Raw genomic sequence first — 12,417 nt, 5'->3', positions numbered from 1 at the left:
CACTTTCTTACCTTTATGATATCAAAGAGACATTTTCAAATTAAGTAACGCGATTTGTAAACTTTTCGAATACTCTCTTCTACCAGTGTAATAATCGTAACAACAAATCACAATTCTAATCACATTATTTATTTTTTATGACAAAAAAAAGAAAAAAATAACGCGTAACATTTTCGCTAATGTTCCTCAAATCATTGCAGCACGTAATTTGTGAATGGCTCCTAAACCAATATTATCTTAAATAAAGTCACATAATGATATTTTTGTCAAACATGAGAGTACTCGCTGCCGTTAATTATAATTTTTAAAAGGATAAGTGAATCAAATAAAATAATTAAATCCTTAAATGTCTATAATTTTCTTATATAAATTTTTCCGTCGTTTCTGATCTGTTAGAATTAGAAATACCACTAAAATAGGAATAGTAGGTAATTAAATCGTTAAATAAAACTCGTTTGATTTTTGGGTTTGCTGTTAGCGCTGTAGTCGGAGTTTATCCATTTTTGCTTGGCGGGAGTGTGATATAGTTTTCGTCTGCGGAACGTAAGTTGTTAACAGAATATCGCTTGAGGAAATAATCTCCAAGGTATGTCCTTAAAAAGTTTCTATAATTATTAATTAGTTTTTAAAGTTGTACCTTGTATACAAAGATGATATACATTATAAAGTTAGTGTAACTCTGTCTGAATAATGAATGTCGAAATTTATTAACTGTATGAATTGAAACAAGCGAAAGCAAAATATTTTAAGTATCGGCAAAGTGATTAAATAATAATAAATGCTGAAGCAAATTGATTAAATAATAATAAATGCTTGAGGCAAATTGATTAAATAATAATAACTACTTGAGATATGAATGCTCGTTTGAAATATAACTTAAAATCTTTTGTATAACGAAATGGCGAACTTTCAGAACTGAAAATTGTGTACGCAGTCATAACATATCTAGTTTTTCAAGTTGACAGTGCTGCATGCATTAATAATGATATTTTTGCAATATATATATATATATATATATATATATATATATAAATATTGTTTATATTCTGGGAAGTGTTTTAATTTCTTAGTATGTAGGCATATTTATAGTTTGAAGGATCTCTAAAGATATGCTGCTCAAATAGATAGTTGAGGCATTGCACTGTGAAAATCAGTGCCATACTTCTGCTTGTTTAGTAATATCGAACAAACGCAATTAAGGTGTTGGGGGGGAATTCACTGTCGTGTTGCATGGAATGCAAGAGGAAAGAGAATTTTCATTAATTGGCGTTGAGGATTAATTTTTTACATTTTTGTTATAAAATAGTTGCTTAATATGAGAAATGTATATTTGTTTCTTAATTAATAATAATTAAAATATATATATATATTTATTTATGTATGCATTTTTAAATTTGGGTTTTTATAAATCGTGCAAAGTGGAGGAGAATGCAGGTACACAGATTATCAAAATTAAAAATAGTTTCAAAAAACTTGTATGCATGAAAACGTGTCACCCCTATGTACTTTTTAGAGATTAACATTTCTGTTTTGTGTAAGACCATATGACAGCGGCTCAATCTGCTGGCAGATTGTACAATGAAAGGAGTGAGAAGAGGGTGTCATGTAAAATATTACAATACCTTTCTGGTGGGAGATGGACTGGTCGCATACTAATAAGCTTTTACATTAATAAAATAACGAATAATCTAATGATTATTCGTTATTTTATTATTCGTTGATTATTCGAAAGTTGTACAATTGACTTTCGACTAATACATTCTGGAATACGCATTATAAGGAAAGTTCATTATAACATGTATGCTCGTGATGTAAGAATGTGTAATTTTTTTTAGTATGTAAAGGTGGATGGTGTCAGTAAGTTAACATGAGTGTTAACTCGTGTATGTTAACATGAGTCAGTTAATATGAAATACAATACTGATATAAGATAGTATATTATAATTGTAATATTATTAGTACTGCACATGCAAATTGTCTGCGTATGTGATGACTGTGTGAGCTGTGCACATTTACATGCTTGAAAGCTTGGGGTGTGCGAATGAATGTAAACATTAAGTGAATGTGTATGTCTAGTTGAGCTCACTATCGTTGCCATTGGGGGGGGGGGGGAAGCAGGCCTGTAAATTTGAGGGCGAGTGACCGACAATGGCCGCCTGGAGCTCGCCATGGTGGACATAACCTAGTGAGTAAATGTAAGGTTTGAGAAAAAGTCTATCCAGTAGGAGCTCTCTATCACGGCTGTGGTGTGAAAGCACGTATGTAAACAAATACGATGGTTGGGTGAATGTCTACTTTAGCTGAAGCTCTCTCTCCCGTCCACCACAGCTCACTTGCTTGAAAGAAATCATAGAAATGAATAAATTTATATGTATTCCCTATTGAAGGAATGAATGAATAAAGCATAAGAGTATATCATTCTGTTTTGGTGATGAATGCCTTTAGGGTGAGAACATGTGTACACTTAACCTGCAAGGGGGGGGGGGAGAGTGTGTACATACCTAGACTGCTGTATTAAATAAATAGTAATAAATGTATGTGACTATTGGATGAATGAGAATGCCAATTAATTGTCTAAATGTGCACTCAATATATTTTGTAAATATTTTTTGTAAAAATATTTTTAAAAAAATATGAACTTAAATAAATTCGGATAGTTAAGGTGTTTCAAAATTAATATGAATGGAAGTCACGGGTGTAAACTATGTGATGACCAAATGGATGATTATGAACTGTATTATATAAAAAAAAAGAAAGAAAGCGAAAAGAAAAAAGTGTAAACTTAGTATTGTTTATAGGGCGGAAATGTTCTGTCTGAATTCAGGATGATTAATGAAACAAGATTTAAATAATGTACTGACAACCGCAGCGGCAATCTTCCTTTCCCCACATGACACTCTGTGACTTTGTTTATCCTTATAATAAATAAATAAATAAATTTTCTGTTTATACTCCGGGACGACCAAACGGTCAGAGGAGTTCACAAGATAGACAGAATACAAGAAACAGCACCATATTCAGTAGTCACGGGCTTGAACCCCGGTCACTCAAGGCACGTGTACTTATGCACCCGCGCTCCTGACCACTAGGCTACGGCGGCCCTCATATACCCATAGCCTTTGCCAGATCTCCCAACTTTTCGCCTAGGGGCCCTATCACCAGAACCTCTCTCTGCTCTTGTTTCCCCCTGTGTGGTATGGGCTCTTTCACAGGTATGTCCCTTTAAGTGAGTGGACGTCTTCTTATCATCCACCATCTACGGAAGCTAGGGAACTGTGGTGTTCCACGGACCTCTAGACTAAGCTTCCGGAGGCCCGTGGAACACCAGAGACCACTACATGACGCTTGAATCATCTTGCTTCCAGACTACACAAGAGACTGCCGACCGGGCTAGCTGGGTGGGTAAAGTGCCTGCCTGGCAACCTAAAGGTCGCAGGTTCGAATCCCGCCTCTGGCTTGGATCAAAGTACTGCAAAAACCTTGGGAGGTGCATTATGGCCACAGAAGCTGATGCGCCAACAACTACCAAAAAAAAAAAAAAAAACTACACAAGAGACTCTTGCGTAGAGAGCCGCTTGACAAGAAATACTATATAATACAGGGTGTCCTAGAGGTATCCAAAAATAACGGCTTAATGGGAACTACTCATTATATTTTCTCAAACGAAAGTACAGTCGATAGGAAATCTCTCCAAGATTTCTTTCGTCACACTGTCAAGGCCACTCGTGCACCACGTCACCAGTAGTCGCGCACGCGCAAAAACGGTATAAGAACGGCTATTGTCTAAGTCTGGTTAGGAGTGCGCAAAAATGGCGTCATCGGTCCATTTTTTTCCATAGAGCCCGCTGTGACGGGACACACTTACCTTGACATGCTGCAGATCTTTGCTGTTCCACAGATTCCCTCAGGTTTCATCTCGATGGAAGTGTGGTGCTCCACAACACTTCCATCGAGATGTTACCACGTTTTTGAACAACACTTTTCCTGGATGTTGGATCGGAAGAGGAGGCCCAACTGCCTGGCCGCCTAGATCTCCGGATATGACTCCATTGGACTTTTTTGCATGGGGCTTTATTAAAGACTGTGTGTACCAGAGAAAAGTTCGGGATTTGGACGAGTTGAAACAGCGTATCGTTAAGGCAATTGCTCGCTCTAATAACAACCTAGATGTTGGAAAACACTTGGCAAGAGTGTTTTGAACTTTACTAACCTTCATAAAAACTTGGTAAGTTACTCTGCATAATAACAAAAAAAATTTTTTTATACACCTTATAGATGCCGAGATATATATGTATTTTTGGATACCTCTAGCCCGAAGACCCTGTATCCATATCCAACTCCATCAGCCACCATTCTGAGGGCCACAATTTCCCAACTTTTGCGAATGTCCTCGTTTAGAGAGGTTGACGGGCGCTCACTTCCGTCTTTCAATCACATGTACTTTGTACTCTTGGTAACACAGTTGGTATAATCGTCGCCTTCCCCCACACCGGGTGGAAGGGACCTGAGGTCGACTCCCATCAATGACGCGAGGAATTTTTATGGATCTTTTTCACAACGTGGCTGAGGTAGTCGTTCTCAGGTGTGGGTAACGTGCATTTTTTTTCTCACAGAAACTCGGATTTTTCATCCAGAAAATTGACCACAGAACACGCAATTTACCAACATTATATATGGCGCAATATGTCCCAAAACCCAACAACAACCAGGTAGTTTATTGCCATACCTCGTATATATTATGTGCCTAATTTATTTATTAATATTTATTAGCAAATATATATAAGAACATGTGGCCCAAGGAAGTTATCTTTTAATTTAATTTAATTTAATTTATATATTTATTTATTTATTTTGTTTTGCAGCTTGCGATGGACGAATCCACAGGAACTTATATGAAGGTATAAGTTTCTGTACACTCGTTCATCTGTGTTTGTAGTTATTATATATGTCTGAATTAGGTGAAACATGATTGGTTCGACTTGCATTATGACCTAAGCTGACGATGCACCATAAAAAAAAAATTGTAACACGAAGTTTTGCAGAGCGTATATGAAGACTACTTTGGAATGCGGATCAAGACAAGTTGTGGCATTTAAATTCTGCTGCAGTAGTTGAAAGCATTGGAGGGCTAGTTTCATGGTAGTTATAAGTGTATACCATTTTGCTGTACCTCTGATATGGAGAAGACTCACAAAAAACATGATTGCTACTTTTTGTATGGTCGATATGGGTCCTCTCCATATTAGAGGTACAGCAAAATGGTATACACTTATAACTACCATGAAGCTTAACATTGACAAATGCAAAGTACCGCTTACTTGGTTGTCTGACCAAATTCAATGAAGCACTTCTGATATCTCGTTTAAAACAGTGGAATTTACTGGATCCCAGTCCAAGACAGAAAAAGATGTCACCTTATGTATAATTTTTATAGTGTTGCACAATATGTGTGCTATTCTTTTGATTTTATTGGTCTTTAAGGAAGAAATCAGTATTAATCACAATTTAGGATACTGGTGTGTTTTCATAGGCAGTTCAATAAAAGTCTGAATTCTATGTTAATTCACAACCTCAATTCTGTGTGCAGTCTGTTCGTTTAAAGAAGACTATACAATGTAGTCGTCTCTGTTGCTTTCTCTAAGCATGTTACAGAAGATCAAGTATGACCAGAGTAAATCGGAAGTCTGTGGGGACTTCAAGATGCTGTGGTTTCTCTAAGTTCCCTTGCTTTCTGTGTCTCTTGGACAGCAGGGCAGTGGATCAGCATTACAGAAGAGAATAATCTGCTAGAATTAAGTTGTAGTTCATTGCACACGATGTAAGAAACAGCTGGGACTGAACAAAATATTCACACACACGATACTTTATTATATAAAGTGTTTTTTAGGTTTTGTGCGAAAGCATCTGCCTTCTGTAACTTAGTCGAAAGGTACATCGCCGCCTGACTCTTTCGCAGAGTGCTGGTTCTGTTCCTAATGACGACTGAATCGCGGCTGTAGTTAACGGATCTGAGGTGGACCGAGAATATAGCGCCTTTTTAAATCAAAGACTCGAGTGACAAAAGATTGGGAATAACTGGAATAGGTCCCCCCCATTAATTCTGCTTTTCCCTCGTGAGTTATTCCGTGTGTTTCAGCTTGCACGACACGAAACTTGGCCCGTGAATATAGAGTTGGAGTTCTTTTTTTTTGTTGTTGTTGGCGCATCGGCTTCTGTGGCCATAATGCACCTCCCAAGGTTTTTGCACTACTCTGATCCAAGCCCGAGGCGGGATTCGAACCCGCGACCTTTGGGTTGCGAGGCAGGCTCCTTACCCACCCGGCTTACATAGTTCTACAGACAAGTGAACAACACCGATGTGAGCAGCAAACTCTGGTGCCGTTAAAATAATTTGAGTTTTGCGCCATAGCAATTAAGATGCAAGTGTAATCTGCCTAAAGTTTTTACGCATCCGTGCAACGCGTGTCTATATTGTTTATTGTTTGGCCGTGGGAGATAGACGTGTAAACCAAGGCCATAAAAATTCTTCCCATGGGTATAGTGGCGTAGTGTTTGGGTAAGGCGCCACCGGTGGTTTTCCACATCTGCGCTATAAGTAACTCTTGTAAAGAAATACAATACACTGTAAAAATCAGAAAAAGTGTAGTGAAGCGTTGAGGGTAAAGCGGCACCGTGGGTCTCCCCCAACTCCTCGAAGAAAGAGTGTAGTGCGTGCGTATGTGTAGTACTGTATTACGTTGGGTTCTTGTTGTTGTGTTCTGGCTATTTTACCACGGAACCCCTAGTCCTAGTGGGACTCTGTTGCCCGCTACCACCGCTGTGAGGTGAGCCAGGCTGTCCACCATACTCTGGTTCTCTCCGCCAGGGTTGCCTGGCTTCCTGACGGAGAACAAGAAAAAAAGTTAAACAAATTTTTTGAAAAGAGTGAACAGAGAAAAAGTGAAGGGTCAGAATGAAGTTTAAAAGGCTGTAGACCACAAAGAAGGGGACCTGTTTGAGTTTGAAAATTAATGGGAGGAGTGGGGAAGGAGACTAACCCAAGGGAGTGAAGTCGTGGGAGACAAGATGCTCCCATGAGATCGCCTTGAGATTCCCATATGGTGGGAATCAGTCCTACCCACCGAAGGGGTTAACAGATAATCCTACCCCCACATGCGATTTGCAGCTTGTCCTATCCCAAAAGGGGTAGTGTTTACGTTTTCGTATGTCACTCGAAGTTAGGAGTGTGACTCCGTTCCTCCGGCTCTACTCATAATTTAATTTGGACAGTAATAATCTCACACAAGATGGCGTCATTCGCGTTGTAGACCTCCATCACTCCTTGTAATGTTGGGATGATTAACTTCATCCCAAGGTTACAAGTTAACCATCACTAAATGGGATGCTACAGCGCAGCTGCCTGAATGTTTCTTGCAGTTTTCACGTCGTAGTTGAAACACTGACTGCACGAATTCCGTGAGCTAGATAATAATGATGCTCGTCTTGCAAGAAGATGTACTTCTGACGTTGTAGATTTGCCTGGACTTTGGAGATTAGTCTGATCCTATGGGATTGGAACTATATTTTTTCCACACTGCATGAATGGAACAGTAATCTCAACCACTTGCTACTCGTTAGGATAGTAATTTAGGTCGTAATTCAGGTAAGGTAGCCTAAATTTAGTTTAGCCTCCATTTACCCTCTCTTAGGTAGGAAGATGCTACCTAAATGAAGTCCAGCAGAGGTGGGGTTATGGTGGTTCTTTTTTTCATGGTATGTGGCCTTAGAACCCTTGGTTGTGCGGGAAATCATGAATGCCAACGCCTGCCTTAACATTTTGAGCAATTCCATGCCCCCACCTTGTGGGAATTATTTGCAATAACGTATTTCCTTTAACAGGATGTCTTAACACGGATGGTGCTTGAAATAGTTCATGCGTATGAATGTACGAAAGTGAAATCGCTAACGGACAGTTCCAGTTTGGACCCCGTAGAACACTGGTGGATCAACTGGAACCTCGATGAGGGCCAAGCCAACATGTCTCACATCGGTAGCTCATAGTCACTATTCAGAAGGAGGAATGGAAGGCTGTACTCTGAACTGACGTTTGTTTGTGGAAAATCTACCCTGCCGAGTGGAGTGTGTCATAGCAGTCAAAGAATGATATACACGCGACTGAAGTAAGTAGCAGTGACACACTGTGAAGCCGACGTGTGTTCGCATACTTTATGGACGTTAGTATATGTCCTCCATGACAGTATAGTGGCTTTTTCGCGTGTTCCACTTGAAGAGGTCTAGGTTCAAATCCCGTCGGAGACAAAAAATTCATAAAGTTCTCTTCCGTTGTCTTAAGCAAAGGAAGTGTGGTTTCCCCCATATGACTTATTCTGGATCGAATTTTTCAGGCTGCACATGAAAATCTGTCCATTACCATATACCAGTAGAGACAATACACGACAGACTATATGAACTTTATCTTATATATTGGCGGACTATAGCTTAAGAAGTCGATGCAAAATAAACCCACCATTAAGGACCAAGAGTGAGGCGTGTCTAAAACAATACAAACATTTACCTTTTTATTAGTAAAAACATGATGAAAGGATTATATAATAGAACTTTTTAATTTTATCATTTTTATTTTATTTTCATAAAATATTTGAAAAAGTATTAACAGAATAAATATTTTTGGTATAGGTACAATATCAATTTGTTGCGTCTAGCAAATATCTTTTTTGAGGCTGACAAACCTGTCTCCACTTTGTCTCAGAGTGGCAACCTCGGCTGGATATTTGGCTGTTTCAACTTTCATAATTTTGGCGAAAAGCTTTATTTCCATCGTAGAATAAAAAGACCTTTTTAGTACTTCAAAATATATCCCCACCGCAGGGCGCTGCATCATTCTTTTTAGGCATTCACGTTATTCTGAAATTATCAACGAATTTTTTGTAAATGACACTTTCGGCTGACAAAAAAATTCATGGATTAGTAAAGAAAGCGAAACATTTGGGGAGAAAAAAAAATTGTAGTGTCAGTTTTAACGCATGTTAAGTAACAAAAAAGGGAATTTCCTGATAAAAATAAAGTTACTAGTGAAAATGTAGCATTTTTTGATGGAAAGGTTTTCCTTTTATGTGACTTCCTACAAAATAAACGGCAGTTTTTGCGGATTATGGTCTAATTAAAGGAAGGGAGATTGTTGTTCTGCTTTAGAGTATAAGGAGAGTTTTAGTTTCGTTAATGCTGTAATGCACTACAGATGAGTGGTTTTTTCTAGGTTTTTGAACGTGACTATTGACAAAGTTTGCACAAATGTCGCTTGAAATTCAAGAAAGTAGAAATAAAGATGCTGTAATTGGATGCCGATATCTTGACCTACAGGTAAGTGGGTGTGCTGAGCTTTTTTGTTTATATTCCTATAGTTTGTACCTCCTCCTAGGTGGAATTCATCCTGTTCAGCGTAAATTATATGGTATAACCGAGCACAAGCAACGTTATTATCAATGCCCTCAGCACTTTGAAGTTTATAATTACGTTATTTCCTTTTTTTTAAATTTATCGTCTTAACAGTTTTTTATGAACGTAAATTCCTTTTTTTAAGGAATCAGAAATCAATAAAACCTTTATTAAAATTCGTTCACCTGTAGCTTTTAAAAAATATTGAAAATGTGATGGCCGTTTCTGTTAATTATTACATTTCTTTAAAATATTATCTGTAACTTTTCTAACCCATCGAAAAATGGTTGAATGCCTGATCTTTTTCCAGACTAAAATATACCAACGTCTGCTCTTACTGATGTGAAAATTCCGGGCTTTAGCTGAATTTTTTCCCTAACTGCGTAGGCGATTTTATGAGGTACCGTAAAGCACTATGAATGTCAGCTAATCACGACACACAAACGAAGTTTTGCCTTTCTTTGGGTCGTTACCAACTCGATGAAAGAGTTTAGCATAAAAACTTCCTTCTCTCCCATTTCCAAATGGAATCTTTTGTAGCAGGTACTCACAGTGAAATATCAATGCAGTTTGTGAAACAGTACAGCTTAGTACTAGAGCAAAGACGGCTAAATACTGGACCTTACAATTTCAGAATGTGTAAGCTGCAGTTAGTCTTCAGCTTATAAACAAGACGATTCCCGCCTATGAAGCAAGTATTGTAAGTGAAAATATAGGCTACAGTTAACACGAAGAAAAATTGCGCAATTTTTAGTAGAGCAGTTAATGCTCATTTTGGCTCATCACTGGATGTTCTTTATTTTAATGCTCGCCACCACTTAGTTATATACGACAGGATATGGCCTGCAACTGTCAGTGGTGTAACTGACAGGCAATCCCCAAGCTAGGGGTGTCTGTCGGACGTGAGTAGTGGGCCTACTCGAAGGTTCTGGGGCGGGCTCTCGATTTCTTAGCTACTGGCAACCATTGATATGATATAAATAATAAACTTGCTGCAGTCCTCTCACTACTGCAGATGCTCCTTTTGTTTTTTCCGATAGCACCGCAATGGTTTCTAAATGGTTCTTATATAAACGCAGCCTTCCTCTTTCTCCTGAAACCAGATCATGAATGATACATGAATTCCTCCTAGCTACCCACGAATCGGGTAGTTGCATTAGTCATGTGGTGCAAGGAAGCTCGAGACTCTGCTGCATTAATTAAAATAATTAATTAATAAATATTAATAAATGAAATACCTGTTTAATTCCTTCTTGTGTACAGGTTGATCAAAAATTTGAATCAACCTGTCTGGCTGATTCAAATTTTGGCTGAATGACATTTCTCAACTGTCCTTAACCACCTACGAACGTAAATTTATTTTAGCTATTTGCAACTCCCTGGCTATCATCCTGGGCACTGATCTCTTGATTGCGATTTGGCAGGTCATTCCATACTCTGAAAGTGTTGTTTCCCTAGGAGAGCAATGTCAACATGCATTATTGTCCATAAAAGAAAGTATGGATCAATTGAAAAATGGTGAATATAAGTATTAAACCGACTGGTGATTCCAGAACCAGTCGGTGTTCGTTTACACCATTAAACCTCTACTTCCAAATTTCTCTTTCCGTCGAAATAGTGAGATGTGTGTGTGTGTCCTTTCTCTCCTGATGAAAGTATGTCAAGAGTCCCGTTGATAATCGGTGATCTTTATTTTGCACTAAAAGGAAGTCACTGTCTTAATACATCATACTCGACACGGGGAGAACCAAGAGGCATACAATAGCAGATTATAAAAGTATCTCGGTTCATTAGTGAAGAGCACGGTGGTCTATCGCCTTAGGTTCTCCCAACTTGGTGTTGACACCAGTTCACAAGGATATTTTGAGTTTAGAAGTTAAGAGGACAAAGACTGCTGCCGTTCACAAAGACCATTCTCGCGAAGCATAAGTGGTCACAATCTCCTTAGAGATCAGAAAAGATCTGACCTTAGTTGTTAAGAGAAGTTGTTCACGCCTCACAATTGGGGCAAACTGTCGATAATCTTGAGTGTAGGTGACATGAGGCCTGACTCTGTCAGATTTTTCAGAGACGCTTTGCGTCTTTTGGAACCGGCTCCAGCGTGTTTACAATGCTGCGGATCGTATTCAGCCACTGTCTTTACTTTCGCCTGCCTTCATTCTCCTGGTTGCTCTCTGTTAAAGAATTATTCAAGTAGTGTCTCTTATGTCATTTTCACAATGAAAGTTCTCTTTAAATTGACAGAGAGAACAATCAACACGAAATGTGAGGTTCTAAAAAAACGTACTGCTTATTTCAGGTTACCCATTTTTCACGTTTTAACAGACCATGCAGTGTTTTTAGTAATCATAGGTGACTTTACGGGGTCTCTCTCCCTGAATATTTCGTTTTATAACTTTTATTCTTATTTTTAAATACAATTAAAAATATAACTAAATATTTATCATCTATGAAATTCAAGAATGTACCGCATTTTTTTGTGTACTCTTAGCCATTTGAGTACCAGTATATTTTGAGAAAAAGTTGGTTCGGTGTAATATTCTTGAAAATATTGTCTTATATCAGGAGTAACTGCATAGTGGGGTATATGACGAATTCACTCGAAGAAATTCTGAATTCAAGATCAAAGTTCACATCTTCCTTCTATGAAAAAACACGTTTGCCAGATTGTGAAAGAACGAGCTAGGCTACTGAATTAAACGAATAGTTGGGATCAAAAGATTGAGGAAGGTTATGGGAGTTTAATGGCACAAAGACTCTGTTGGCCATTTACGTCCAGGGGAAGATTGAATTTTCTTAGGGAGGTGCAGTATCAGCTTTATCTTCCAAAAGAATTAATGTTTCTTTAATTAACATTGACAAATGTAAAGTACTACATATGGGAAGCAGTAACCCCAGAGTGACGTATCAACTCTGTGGTACCACACTAACATTGATATTTATTATTTAAAGCGGTCCCAGCCAACCAATGGCAACCCCGCT

The 12,417-nt window shown here is 38.3% G+C and overlaps 1 protein-coding gene across 1 annotated transcript in view; it reads left to right on the top strand.

Annotated features, from left to right (window-relative positions):
* The first annotated feature begins 513 nt into the window (after positions 1-513).
* LOC150083223 (uncharacterized) overlaps positions 514-12,417 on the top strand; it is a 279,993-nt gene continuing 268,089 nt past the window's right edge. Inside the window, exons 1-2 of the mRNA XM_090377117.1 lie at positions 514-586; positions 9,257-9,360. Of these exons, the coding sequence (XP_090233243.1) occupies positions 9,292-9,360 (69 nt within the window). The 5' untranslated portion in view covers positions 514-586; positions 9,257-9,291. The remainder of the gene's footprint in view (positions 587-9,256; positions 9,361-12,417) is intronic.

The sequence above is a fragment of the Mastigoproctus giganteus genome, chromosome 7 (assembly GCF_048544385.1).
Source record: "Mastigoproctus giganteus isolate SK-2022 chromosome 7, ASM4854438v1, whole genome shotgun sequence".
Taxonomy (NCBI): domain Eukaryota; kingdom Metazoa; phylum Arthropoda; class Arachnida; order Uropygi; family Thelyphonidae; genus Mastigoproctus; species Mastigoproctus giganteus.
This window is presented reverse-complemented; position numbering and strand designations above follow the sequence as displayed.